Below are 12,592 nucleotides of genomic sequence, written 5' to 3'. Positions count from 1 at the left end.
AAAATGAAAAAAAAAAAAAATCACCACTACAAAAATAAGAAAACTACATTATGGTATCATGGTGCTCTTTACAGGGAACCATGTAAACTTACCTTTCCTTCCAAGTTCAGTTGCTGCATTTCTTGGTCACTATTTCCTATTCCAATAAAAGCACATGGTTGAGATTCCTGTTCTGAACAACCATCGCGTTCCATTTGTTCTTTTTTTTTCTTCCATCCACTGCCCATAAGATATACACAAGGAGGAGGGCAAAAAAACCTAAAACAGAGGGGAGGAAACACAACGCAATTACACTCAAGAAAGCACTTCCTTTTCTTGAACATATGAATACAAAATCATGTTGAATTATATCAAGTTAGTTTCTAAAGAAACATTTTGGTGAAGCCTTTTGTAATGCAAATAACCATACCCACAGCGCAGAAATCAATACTTCCATTTGTTCCAGTTAAGGTTCATCTATATTGACATTATGCATTCACTTAGCCTAGATACTTTCAGAGCAGGTAACATAAATTTTCACACAGCTCAGAGTTTTGAACACCTGCACTTCAGCAAATCCAATGTACTCCAACATATACAAAAATAAGGTACAACACCACAGAATCTGCAATTAATGGTTAAGGTCTACTCAAAATGATGTACTGTTAATCAATGACATTCTTGGTATGGATATCACTCCTAACTTCATTTGGTAACTAATCTGGAAAACAGAACAGTGCCCAAAGTAGACACTTGCAAAATATTAATACAAGTAAAAGAATTAACGGCAAAATGGATCATGTTTCCTATGTATCTTATCACCTAAACACCTGCTGCATGTGGATCAAAGAACAATATATTATGTCCCTTTAACTCAAAGACAACCAACAGATTTGTCTTGTTAGATGTCAATAACCTGCCCTCACAAATTCTTCCCACCTAGAATAACTTCCTTATAATTTTCTCTTAGCAGTTAGATTATTTTGAAGTCTAGCTCAAGCTCCACATTTTACCTAATTCAGAAGACCATGAATCCAGTCCTTATATAGGGGGTAACTCCTTCGCTTGATTACACACATTGACTTATACACACTTTAAAACATTTATTAATATGTCATGTCTCATCAAGGGGCCTGAAAACTCAAATACCTACTCAGATAATAGCCAAGTAAACTCAAATAGTGGCCAGGTAAGTAATCTGAGTGAGTGGACAGGGTGTACAATAAATAAGTAGAAATATTCTTTAATTGTCCAAAGATGTATGTTCCTTCCCTTCTTTATTGAAACACAAAACTTTCAAGGCAATTCCCACTTTTTATATAGTTATAAGCATAGAAATTTCTATCTTAATTCTTTTAAGTTCAATGTAAGGAAAAAAAAAAAAGCTTAACTGCAAAGATCATCACCCACTAGTGTGTGGCTCTGATGGCAAGGAAACAACTGAGAACTGCAAGCATTCCCACATGGCTGAACTGAGGGCATGGAGGTCGCGTGTTGGTCACATCCTCCAATTTTCCAGTAGTCACCTAAAACCAAGTTTTATATAAAATTCCTGATTCTAAAATTTAGCAGCTAATTTATTATTCTTTTTTACCACTTTTTAGGCCAACAATGTACAGACTTTTAAAAAAAAGAAGTGTATCCATGTATATCACACATACACACACACGTGTGCATACACAGAAACACACAGATACCACCATGCTGGATTTTGTTCTCGGTCCATCCTAAAGGTAGCAGAGTATCTACTTGTTTGCTTCCCCCTCAGCACCTACTATAATACTGACTGAATTGAATCAAAATAAACAATGGCATCCACATTTTGCTCAACTCTACCAAAGACTACTACTTAAGAGGCAATCTACACACAATTTATAAGAAGTGAGCTGGGTGTTTTTAATTTTCACTAATTCACAAAAATTTACTACATTCCTAGTCTGTATCAGGCACTGGAATAATATTAGTTAAACAAAAATCCTTGCCCTAAGGGAACTCATACTCTAATAAGATAGACAATTTTAAAAATGTAGATGACTAAAATAAAATATATACTTTAGCTGGTGAGGGGGAAAATAAAGCAAGGAAGGGGTACTTAAAAATGTAAGTGGCTACCAGAGTGGCCAAGGAAAATTTCTTAAAGAAAGTGACCTTGAGTTAGGACCTATGGCCATGGGTATCTGGGGAAGAGCATTTCAGAAGAGGGAACAGCAAGCACAAAAGCTCTGAAGTAGGGAGGACTAACATAGACAGCAGAGAAACAACAGACCAGTGTGGCTGGAGTCCAGAGGAGAACAATAGGATATGAAACCAGGAATAATTGGAAAGTAGACCTAGTAGGCTGAAAGGGTCAGGCTGAGTGAGGAGAAAAACCTTCTGAGGGTCTTCTCATACTTTTCTAAGCCAAGAGAAGGGAATCAGAGTGGCTTTTTTGCCTGTATAACACTCCTTGTTGCCATGAGTACAGAGGTCACAGCAGAGGCACTGGGCTCAGCTCCAGGTCACTCCAAATCTGGAGGGATGCCTAGATTAGCCGGGCAAGTTCTGGAATTTGCTCATTCAAGTCTATACCAGGGATCTCTCTGGCCTCTAATGCTGGGAACTACCCAATACTTACCATGGCACAGACTCAAATTCCTCGCTGGCACACTATTAGGAAGCAGAGAAGGCCTCAATTTTGGAAAACTTATCTCCTATTAGTATTTTATTGAACACTGACAAATAATAGGTCTCCTTAGTAAACTGGTATACAAGCTATAAAACTTGCTGTGTTTTAGTATAGTGTACCAAATATAGTAATCAAATCCCAACAAGTTATCACAAAAGATACTTTTATTTCACATCTGGAAAGAGGTCTAAACTGTTAAAGACTCAGTGAAAGTGAAAAAGAAAATGAAAGTCGCTCAGTCATGTCTGACTTGTGCGACCCCATAGACTATACAGTGCACAGATTCTCCAGGCCAGAATACTGGAGTGGGTAGCTGTTCCCTTCTCCAGGGGATCTTTCCAACCCAGGAATCGAACCCAGGTCTCAGGCATTGCAGGCGGATTCTTTACCAGCTGAGCCACGAGGAAAGCCCAGAAGACTCAGTAGTGCTGGTTTTCTCAAAAGTACTGCGATAAAGTGGTATGAAACCAACAGGGCATAAAATCAGAAAGACTGTCAAGAAATTCTTTATCACTTAAAACACTGACTAAGGTTCTATACTGAAAGTGCTTTCCAGTCATGTAATAAATCTAAGAAAAATGAAGTCTTCAACTGTCTCTAAACTAGCCTTAGTTTTATATCAACTCTACAACTAATTTAAAAAAAGCTGTGATGCAAGAAAATAGCAAATCCAATATAAACATTAAGATTATTTCTACCATGTGATGATGAAATCATATTTTAAACATTCCAATATTGCCACCAACTAAAAAAATCAGCTAATGAATCAAATCTTCATCTTCAGAGACTTCTGCAGTAATATAATAATCAAACAGAAGATAATCATCAATTTAAAAATTACAGACAAATGAAAAGAAATTAAAGGAAGGAAGGGAAGGAAAGAATATCACCTAATTAACAGAAGAAAAATTAATTATATACCTTTACAGTAGTATGTAAATCGATGTTTTTAACTTGGACAGATGGTCAACATGTCCCAATCAGTGAAAAGTCTGAAATCAAGTGGTCAGCTTTCAGAGTTTAACAGCTGCTATGAAAGCATACTTTATGAAACAATGTGCCTTTATTTTCTAATCTTTCCCAGTAGCTGCTGCTGCTGCTGCTAAGTCGCTTCAGTCGTGTCCAACTCTGTGCGACCCCATAGACAGCAGCCCACCAGGCTCCCCTGTCCCTGGGATTCTCCAGGCAAGAACACTGGAGTGGGTTACCATTTCCTTCTCCAGTGCATGAAAGTGAAAAGTGAAAGTGAAGTCGCTCAGTCATGTCCCACCCTTAGCGACCCCATGGACAGCAGCCTTCCAGGCTCCTCCGTCCATGGGATTTTCCAGGCAAGAGTACTGGAGTGGAGTGCCACTGCCTTCTCCAGTAGCTACATCTTAGCAACTTAGGCAAACAATGCTTTTATCTACCACTTGGTGGCGATATGCACACATTTATGATTTTATTCATTTCCTAAGTCAAACAATCAGTCTTTATTTTCAGAGAATGATTCAACAACTTTTCCCTCAAATCCTAAGATGAGGTCTGGAAAATACCTTACAGATTCAAAGAAGTCTTTTTATTCAGCCCAATACATAATATCAGACAAAATCTAAACACATCATTTACATTATCTGTCTATTCTGGCAGAATCATTACCCTTTGATGATTATTCATACTTCCCCTAACACAAAGTTGAAGAAACGTTAATACATCAAAAGACATTTCCATATCTTTAATGGAAATTTTCCTCTAGACAAAATAATTTTTTCTTTAAGTTTATTTTTCTATCTTGTAAAGAACGTCTTCAATGAAAGGTTAAAACTAACCCCTAACGTAAGTGGGATACCAAATGTGTTAAGCAAAGAAATATTCCTTATTAGGCACTAAAGTGAATTCTCAGAACAATTTAAATTTTAGGATAAAACTTCCATCTCAAATATTTCTAGCATCATTCACTGGAATTATTTTGTAAGCCAAGAGGACTGTGGTCATGTCCCCAGGTTACCTCATGCCTAAACTTAGCAGCTTTTCAGAAAGGCCTGAATCTGATCAACAAGAAAGAAAGCAGATATTCCTCTTTCTACTACACTCTACCAAGCAGCAAGGGACAAGACCTCTTCCAGTAAGAAGCCCTGACAATCACCCTGGAGACTGGCCTCCGTTAGCAGCCCCTGACTATTAATACTTTTTAAAAATCAAGTAATTTTGAGACGTTTTTGCCTTTACTGTAAAACTAGTGCCATGTCTCTTCTGGAAATGTTAATAACACAGTACATATAAGAAAGTAGTTACTCTGGCATTTTTTTTAATCCTTTCATTTTTTGGAGTCAGAAGCTTAGATTCCTTGATCTTTCCTTAATAGAAAGAAATTGAAAATAAATACAACCATAATAAAAGATAATCACTAAATCACCTATTTTAACTCAATAAGCCACTATAGCTTTATATTTTTAACAGTGACTAGCAAACAGGAATCTTATCTGGGACTTTGAGAAGCTCTTCCCTGTCTGTATCTCCACTGGGTCTCAGTTATCCACTTCAGTATTAAATGACATAGCGACTTTTAAAACTCTTGGCTTAAAAGAGCCTTTTGCATAGTACCTAGAATCTAGCAGGCTGTCAGAAATAAAGAAAAAATGAGTTAATAAATGAATCAAAATATACTAAAAAAATGGATCTTCAAAAATACGTGGGTGGGGAGAGGGAAAGCAACACAGCCCAGGTGAGCAGCTATACAATGAACTTGTTAAGTTAAATTATTCCTATTTTCACTGTTGTTGTTCAGTTACTAAGTCATGTCCGACTCTTTGCAACCCCACGGACTGCAGCACACCTGGCTCCTCTGTATTTCACTATCTCCTGGAGTTTGCTCAAATTCATGTCCATTGAGTCGGTGATGCCATCCAATCATCTTATCCTCTGTCGACCCCTTCTTCTCCTGCCCTCAATCTTTTCCAGCATCAGAGTCTTTTCCAATGAGTCAGGTGGCCAGAGTACTGAAGCTTGAGCTTTAGCATCAATCCTTCCAATGAATATTCAGGACTGATTTCCTTTAGGACTGACTGTTTTGATCTCCTTGCAGTCCAAGGGACTCTCAAGAGGCTTCTCCAGTATCACAATACAAAAGCATCAACTATCGGCACTCAGCCTTTTTTATGGTCCAGCTCTCATATCCATACATGACTACTGTAATCACCTCTGTTGGCAAAGTGATGTCCCTACTTTTTAATATGCTGGCTGTCTAGGTTTGTCATAGCTTTTCTTCTGAGAAGCAAGTATCTTTTAATTTCATGGTTGCAGTCAGTCTGCATTGATTTTGGAGCCCAAGAAAATAAAATCTGTCACCGCTCCCACTTTTTCCCCTTCTATTTGCCATGAAGTGATGGGACCAGACGCTACGATCTTAGTTTTTTAATACTGAGTTTCAAGCCCGGTTTTTCACTCTCCTCTTTCACCTTCATCAAGAGGCCCTTTAGTTCCTCTTTACTTTCTGCCATTACTGTGATATCATGTGCGTATCTGATGTTGTTGGTATTTCTCCTGACAATCTTGATTCCAGCTTGTGAGCTATCAAGCCCAGCATTTCGTATGATGTACTCTGCATAAAAGCTAAATAACCAAGATGACAATATACAGCTTTGACGTACTCCTTTCCCAATTTTGAACCAGTCAGTTATCCCATGTCCAGTTCTAACTGTTGCTTCTTGACTCACACACAGGTTTCTCAAGAGACAGGTAAGGTGGTCTGGTAATCCCATCTCCTTAAGAATTTTTCAGTTTGTTGTGATCAACACAGTCAAAGGCTTTAGCATAGTCAATGAAGCAGATGATTTTCTGGAACTTCCTTGCTTTTTCCACAATCCAATGAATATTGGCAATTTATCTCTGCTTCCTTTGCTTCTTTGGAACACAGCTTGTACATCTAGAAGTTCTTGGTTCACATAGTGCTGAAGCCTAGCTTGAAGGATTTTGAGCATGACCTTGCTATATAGCATGTGAAATGAGAGCAACTGTATGATGTTTTGAGCATTCTTTGGCATTGCTCTTCTTTGAGACTGGAATGAAAACTAATCTTTTCCAGTTCTGTGGCCACTGCTGAGTTTTCCAAATTTGCTGACATATTGAGCACAACACTTTAAAAGAAGATGTTCTTTTAGGATTTTAAATAGCTCAGCTGGAATTCCACCACTTCCACCTCTAGCTTTGTTTGTAGTTATGCTTCCTAAGATCCACTTAACTTCATACTCTACGATGTCGAGCGCTAGGTGAGTGACCACATCACTGTGGCTATCCAGGTCATTAAGACCTTTTTTGTATGGTTTTTCTGTGTATTCTTGCCACCTCTTCTTAATCTCTTTTGCTTCTGATAGGTCCTTACTATTTCTGTCCTTTAACATGCCCATCCTTGCATGAAATGCTCTCTTGACATCTCCAATTTTCTTGAAGAGATCTCTAGTATTTTCTATTCTATTGTCTACCATCCCATTTCTAAAGTCTCTGATCTGTTGTTTCCTAACTAATGCACTCCTATTTACAAGATTCTTCTAAAGATTAAAACTTTAAAACATCTGTAAGGCATTTCCTGAACAATGTCTAGATCATGACTGGATAAAGGAAAGCTGTTCCTTCTTCACCATGAGGTGCAACACCGGCCTTTTAGATCCATCTCAAGTAATGAAGGTACTGACTTGGTTTGCTTTGCTTAGGAGTTTAAAAAAAAAAAAAGAAAAAAAAGACCGTCTCCTGTATTTACATGAGGTCATGGGGCAGGGAGACCTGAATACCCAGTATCGACTTCATGCAAAAAGGGGCCACTATCTTGATTTGGCTTCTATGTCCCAAACCATAGGTACCAACTTCTTCTAGTATTTGAATCAGATGATTAAGTTTCATGAGTAATCAGAAATTTAGAGAACTTGAATAACTAAAAACGAACACTTGACAATATGAGTCCTAAATACTGTTTTCAGCTGCTAATCCTCTTTGATGATAAGATTATCAACTAAATAGTTTCAGCTCAGATTTAGAGGACTTTGAGAAACAGACTATTTAAAAAAATTTTAGCACATTCAATCAATGTACTCCATTTCCTTTCTCTTATGCATATGCTAAGATTTCCTTTATCTCACAAACTCAAAGATTTTGTGGAATCGAAAAGACTCCACTCATTCCTTTCAATCCAATACTTAAACCTAAATTTTCATTCCTTCTTCCAGTTCAGTTTTATTACCTTTCGAGCCAACCCAAAAAATCTTTCATGTTCCTCCATAAGCAGCCTTGTCCACCAAAGCATGTTATTTTATGCTTAACATAAAAATGCTATCTGAAAGACAAAGACTTGAGAAACTATTAACAGAAAAATTCTAGGAACTAAGTGAAAAAAACAAGTAACAAAACCCCACAAGTATATGCCAAAAATGTTGAAATTTAAAAGATACTAAGATAAACACTAAATATTAAAATGTTATCTAATTTTGGCTAATCTGATTTATAGGTCATTTCTGTAAGGCCACATTCACATAATATGAGCACCAGCTCAACTCTGCTGTTTTTCCCTTAACCTGAACAGGCACACAGTCAAGGTGGAAAGGGCTGGGAGTACTTTTCTTCACAATCACTCCATAATTCAATTCTGGGGTCTGTTTAAGCCTTTTCTTTTTAAAATGGTAATATTGAGGTCATATTTCTTTATAAAACTACATTTTGCACCAAAAGGAAAACTACTTTTTGAATGAGCTAATGTACCACAGAAGTACTTAGGGAATACTATAGAGTCCTGAATAAAAATTATGGATTATTTCATTTTGTGAAATGAGGGATTTAGCCAGAGGATCTATACTAAATAGAAACAATAGAGACAAATCCTGTACTTTTCACTTTGTACTTGCAAATAACCCAATAACAGAAACCATTCTCTTACTTGCATATCAATACATCATTTGTAAATTCATCTGATAACTATTAACTATCCACAAAAAGAAAAAATAATCTTACCTTTTTTCATTTCCATATGACTTCTGTGCAACTTTTGCATGAAGAATAAGCACTGTTTGATCCCCTCGCTCTTTTAAATAATTTCGCATAGCTTCTCTAAAATAAAATATAAATATTACTATTACAGGAGTAAGATTTGGAATATTACTATGTTCTGTAAAAAGAATGCTTAAATGTTTCAAACAAGTAAATCTAAAAATGAAAGCAATAAAGCAAAACAAACCATAACTAATTTAAAAAGTATTATACAATGAAGAAATAAATACTGCTCGTCTTCAACAGTATACTTTTTTCTCTGCAAAGAAGCTGTCCCTCACTATAGGAATTTATGATATAACTCAATTAAACCAAACTTACAACTTATAGAGTAACTAGAAACACCAAGTACATTGCTTATTAGGCTTTAAACCCTTTGTAAAATTAATCATGAGCAATATTTTTGTACTTAATAATCTAATTCACCACTAAGACTAGGGCCTCTCCTCCAGCTATTAGAATGAGTGTTTTTCACCAAATACAAATCCATAAGAAATTCTCAGGTCATTCAAATTTAGTATTACATGTTCTTAAAATAACAACCCTACAAAAGGAATAAGAAAGGGCTATTATTTACATACAAACTCATAATTACTCTCAATGATGTTACTAAACACAAAGTTTAATAAAAGATAATTCAAATTAGGGAAGAACAATTAAATTTTGGAAAAAATACAATGTTAACTGTTTTGGGTACAAAGTACTCCAACTATCCATTTATTACGCAAATACTGTAAAAAAAAGTTCAATGTCTTAAAAACATTTATCAATTATTTTGCTAAGCAATACAATAGAATACAAAGAACCCAAGGTCTACACAGGTCAAACTTTCACATATCTGAATCAGCAGAATCCTAATTCTTAAGATGTTTAACACATTACAAAATTAAAGCAGAAGTGCTTCAAAAACAATCATCAAGAAGCACTTTTAATACACTGAATACTGTTTTATTTATAAGTAAAAAGACAAATGTGTAAGAGAACAGCTATAGAATAATGAAAAGTGAAGTGAAAGAGTTAGTTGCTCAGTTGTGTCTGAGTCTGTGCTACCCCATGGACTGCCAGGCTCCTTTGTCCATGGGATTCTCCAGGCAAGAATACTGCAGTGGGTTGCCATTTCCTTCTCCAGGGGATCTTCCCGACCCAGGGATGGAACGTGGGTCTCAAACATTGCAGGCAGACTCTTTACGGTCTGAGCCACTACGGAAGCCCACAGAATAGTAGTAAGTTATCAAAAGTGGGGAAATTACACTTGAAGCACTCTGAAACTAAGTGGCCTGGGGCATATCTCTTAACCTCATCTAGCTTGGTTTCTGTATCTGGTAATAAGAATAATGCTGACATAATATAGAGTGGTTGAGGATAAATGAGATGATCTAGATGACAGTGTTTATATTTACTGATTCAAGGCACACAGGGGATAACACTGGAATCTAACAGATTGAGAATTAATCCTTACCACAGGAACAAAGCTCAAAGTCCAGTAAAGACAGTAAAACATATTTGGAAAACAAATTGTAATGAAATACAAGAGAGGGATTGGGGGCAGGAGGAGAAGGGGATGACAGAGGATGAGATGGCTGGATGGCATCACTGACTTGATGGACGTGAGTCTGAGTGATCTCCGGGAGTTGGTGATGGACAGGGAGGCCTGGCGAGCTGCGATTCATGGGGTCGCAAAGAGTCGGACACGACTGAGCGACTGAACTGAACATGGTTCAAATAGAGGTCTGACCAAAAGTTTTGCCAAGAGAACACACTGGTCATATCAAACACCCTCTTCCAACAACACAAGAGAAAACTCTACACATGGACACCACCAGATGGTCAACACCAAAATCAGACTGATTACATTCTTTGCAGCCAAAGATGGAAAAGCTCTATACAGTCAGCAAAAACAAGACGGGGAGCTGACTGTACCTCAGATCATGAACTCCTTATTGCCAAATTCAGACTTAAATTGAAGAAAGTAGGGAAAACCACTGGACCATTCAGCTTTGACCTAAGTCAAATCCCTATGATTATACACTGGAAGTGGGAAATAGATTTAATGGACCAGATCTGATAGAGTGCCTGATGAATTATGGACAGAGGTTCCTGACACTGTACAAGAGACAGGGATCAAGACCATCCCCATGGAAAAGAAATGCAAAAACGCAAAATGGCTTTACATTACAAATAGCTTTTCATTACAAATAGCTGTGAAAAGAAGAGAAGCAAAAGGAGAAGCAAAGGAGAAAAGGAAAGATATAATCATCTGAATGCAGAGTTCCAAAGAATAGAAAGGAGAGATAAGAAAGCCTTCCTCAGCAATCAGTGCAAAGAAATAGAGGAAAACAACAGAATGGGAAAGACTAGAGATTTCTTCAAGAAAATTAGAGATACGAAGGGAACATTTCATGCAAAGATGGGCTCGATAAAGGACAGAAATGGTATGGACCTAACAGAAGCAGAAGATATTAACAAGAGGTGGTAAGAATACACAGAAGAACTGTACAAAAAAGATTTTCACGACCAAGATAATCACGATGGTGTGATCACTCACCTAGAGCCAGACATCCTGGAATGTGAAGTCAAGTGGGCCTTAGAAAGCATCATTACGAACAAAGAGAGTGGAGGTGATGGAATTCCACTTGAGCTATTTCAAATCCTGAAAGATGATGCTGTGAAAATGCTGCACTCAATATGCCAGCAAATTTGGAAAACTCAGCAGTGGCCACAGGACTGGAAAAGGTCAGTTTTCATTCCAATCCCAAAGAAAGACAATGCCAAAGAATGCTCAAACTACAGCACAATTGCACTCATCTCACACGCTAGGAAAAGTAATGCTCAAAATTCTCCAAGCCAGGCTTCAGCAATACGTGAACCGTGAACTTCCAGATGTTCAGGCTGGTTTTAGAAAAGGCAGAGGAACCAGAGATCAAATTGCCAACATCCGCTGGATCATGGAAAAAAGCACGAGAGTTCCAGAAAAACATCTATGTCTGCTTTACTGACTATGCCAAAGCCTTTGACTGTGTGGATCACAATAAACTGTGGAAAATTCTGGAAGAGATGGGAATACCAGACCACCTGACCTGGCTCTTGAGAAGCCTATTTGCAGGTCAGGAAGCAACAGTTAGAACTGGACATGGAACAACAGACTGGTTCAAATAGGAAGAGGAGTACGTCAAGGCTGTATACTGTCACCCTGATTATTTAACTTCCATGCAGAGTACATCATGAGAAACGCTGGGCTGGAAGAAGCACAAGCTGGAATCAAGATTGCTGGGAGAAATATCAATAACCTCAGATATGCAGATGACACCACCCTTATGGCAGAAAGTAAAGAGGAACTCAAAAGCCTCTTGATGAAAGTGAAAGTGGAGAGTGAAAAAGTTGGCTTAAAGCTCAACATTCAGAAAACGAAGATCATGGCATCTGGTCCCATCACTTCATGGGAAATAGATGGGGAAACAGTGGAAACAGTGTCAGACTTTATCTTTTGGGACTCCAAAATCTCTGCAGATGGTGACTGCAGCCATGAAATTAAAAGATGCTTACTCCTTGGAAGGAAAGTTATGACCAACCTAGACAGCATATCAAAAAGCAGAGACATTACTTTGTCAACAAAGGTCCATCTAGTCAAGGCTATGGTTTTTCCAGTAGTCATGTATGGATATGAGAGTTGGACTCTGAAGAAAGCTGAGCACTGATGAATTGATGCTTTTGAACTGTGGTGTTGAAGAAGACTCTTGAGAGTCCCTTGGACTGCAAGGAGATCCAACCAGTCCATCCTAAAGGAGATCAGCCCTGGGATTTCTTTGGAAGGAATGATGCTAAAGCTGAAACTTCAATACTTTGGCCACCTCATGCAAAGAGTTGACTCATTGGAAAAGACCCTGATGCTGGGAGGGATTGGGGGCAGGAGGAGAAGGGGATGACAGAGATGAGATG

The 12,592-nt window shown here is 37.7% G+C and overlaps 1 protein-coding gene across 6 annotated transcripts in view; it reads right to left on the bottom strand.

Annotated features, from left to right (window-relative positions):
• The window catches only part of RBPJ (recombination signal binding protein for immunoglobulin kappa J region), a 242,553-nt gene that overhangs the window by 19,964 nt on the left and 209,997 nt on the right, over positions 1-12,592 (bottom strand). For all 6 annotated transcript variants that reach the window (XM_010839927.1, XM_010839931.1, XM_010839929.1 and 3 more), the window contains 2 exons: positions 8,621-8,716; positions 93-258 (listed from right to left, as the gene is read on the bottom strand). In XM_010839927.1, the coding sequence (XP_010838229.1) occupies positions 93-258; positions 8,621-8,716 (262 nt within the window). The remainder of the gene's footprint in view (positions 1-92; positions 259-8,620; positions 8,717-12,592) is intronic.

Source organism: Bison bison, unplaced genomic scaffold (genome assembly GCF_000754665.1).
Source record: "Bison bison bison isolate TAMUID 2011002044 unplaced genomic scaffold, Bison_UMD1.0 scf7180017864136, whole genome shotgun sequence".
Taxonomy (NCBI): domain Eukaryota; kingdom Metazoa; phylum Chordata; class Mammalia; order Artiodactyla; family Bovidae; genus Bison; species Bison bison.
This window is presented reverse-complemented; position numbering and strand designations above follow the sequence as displayed.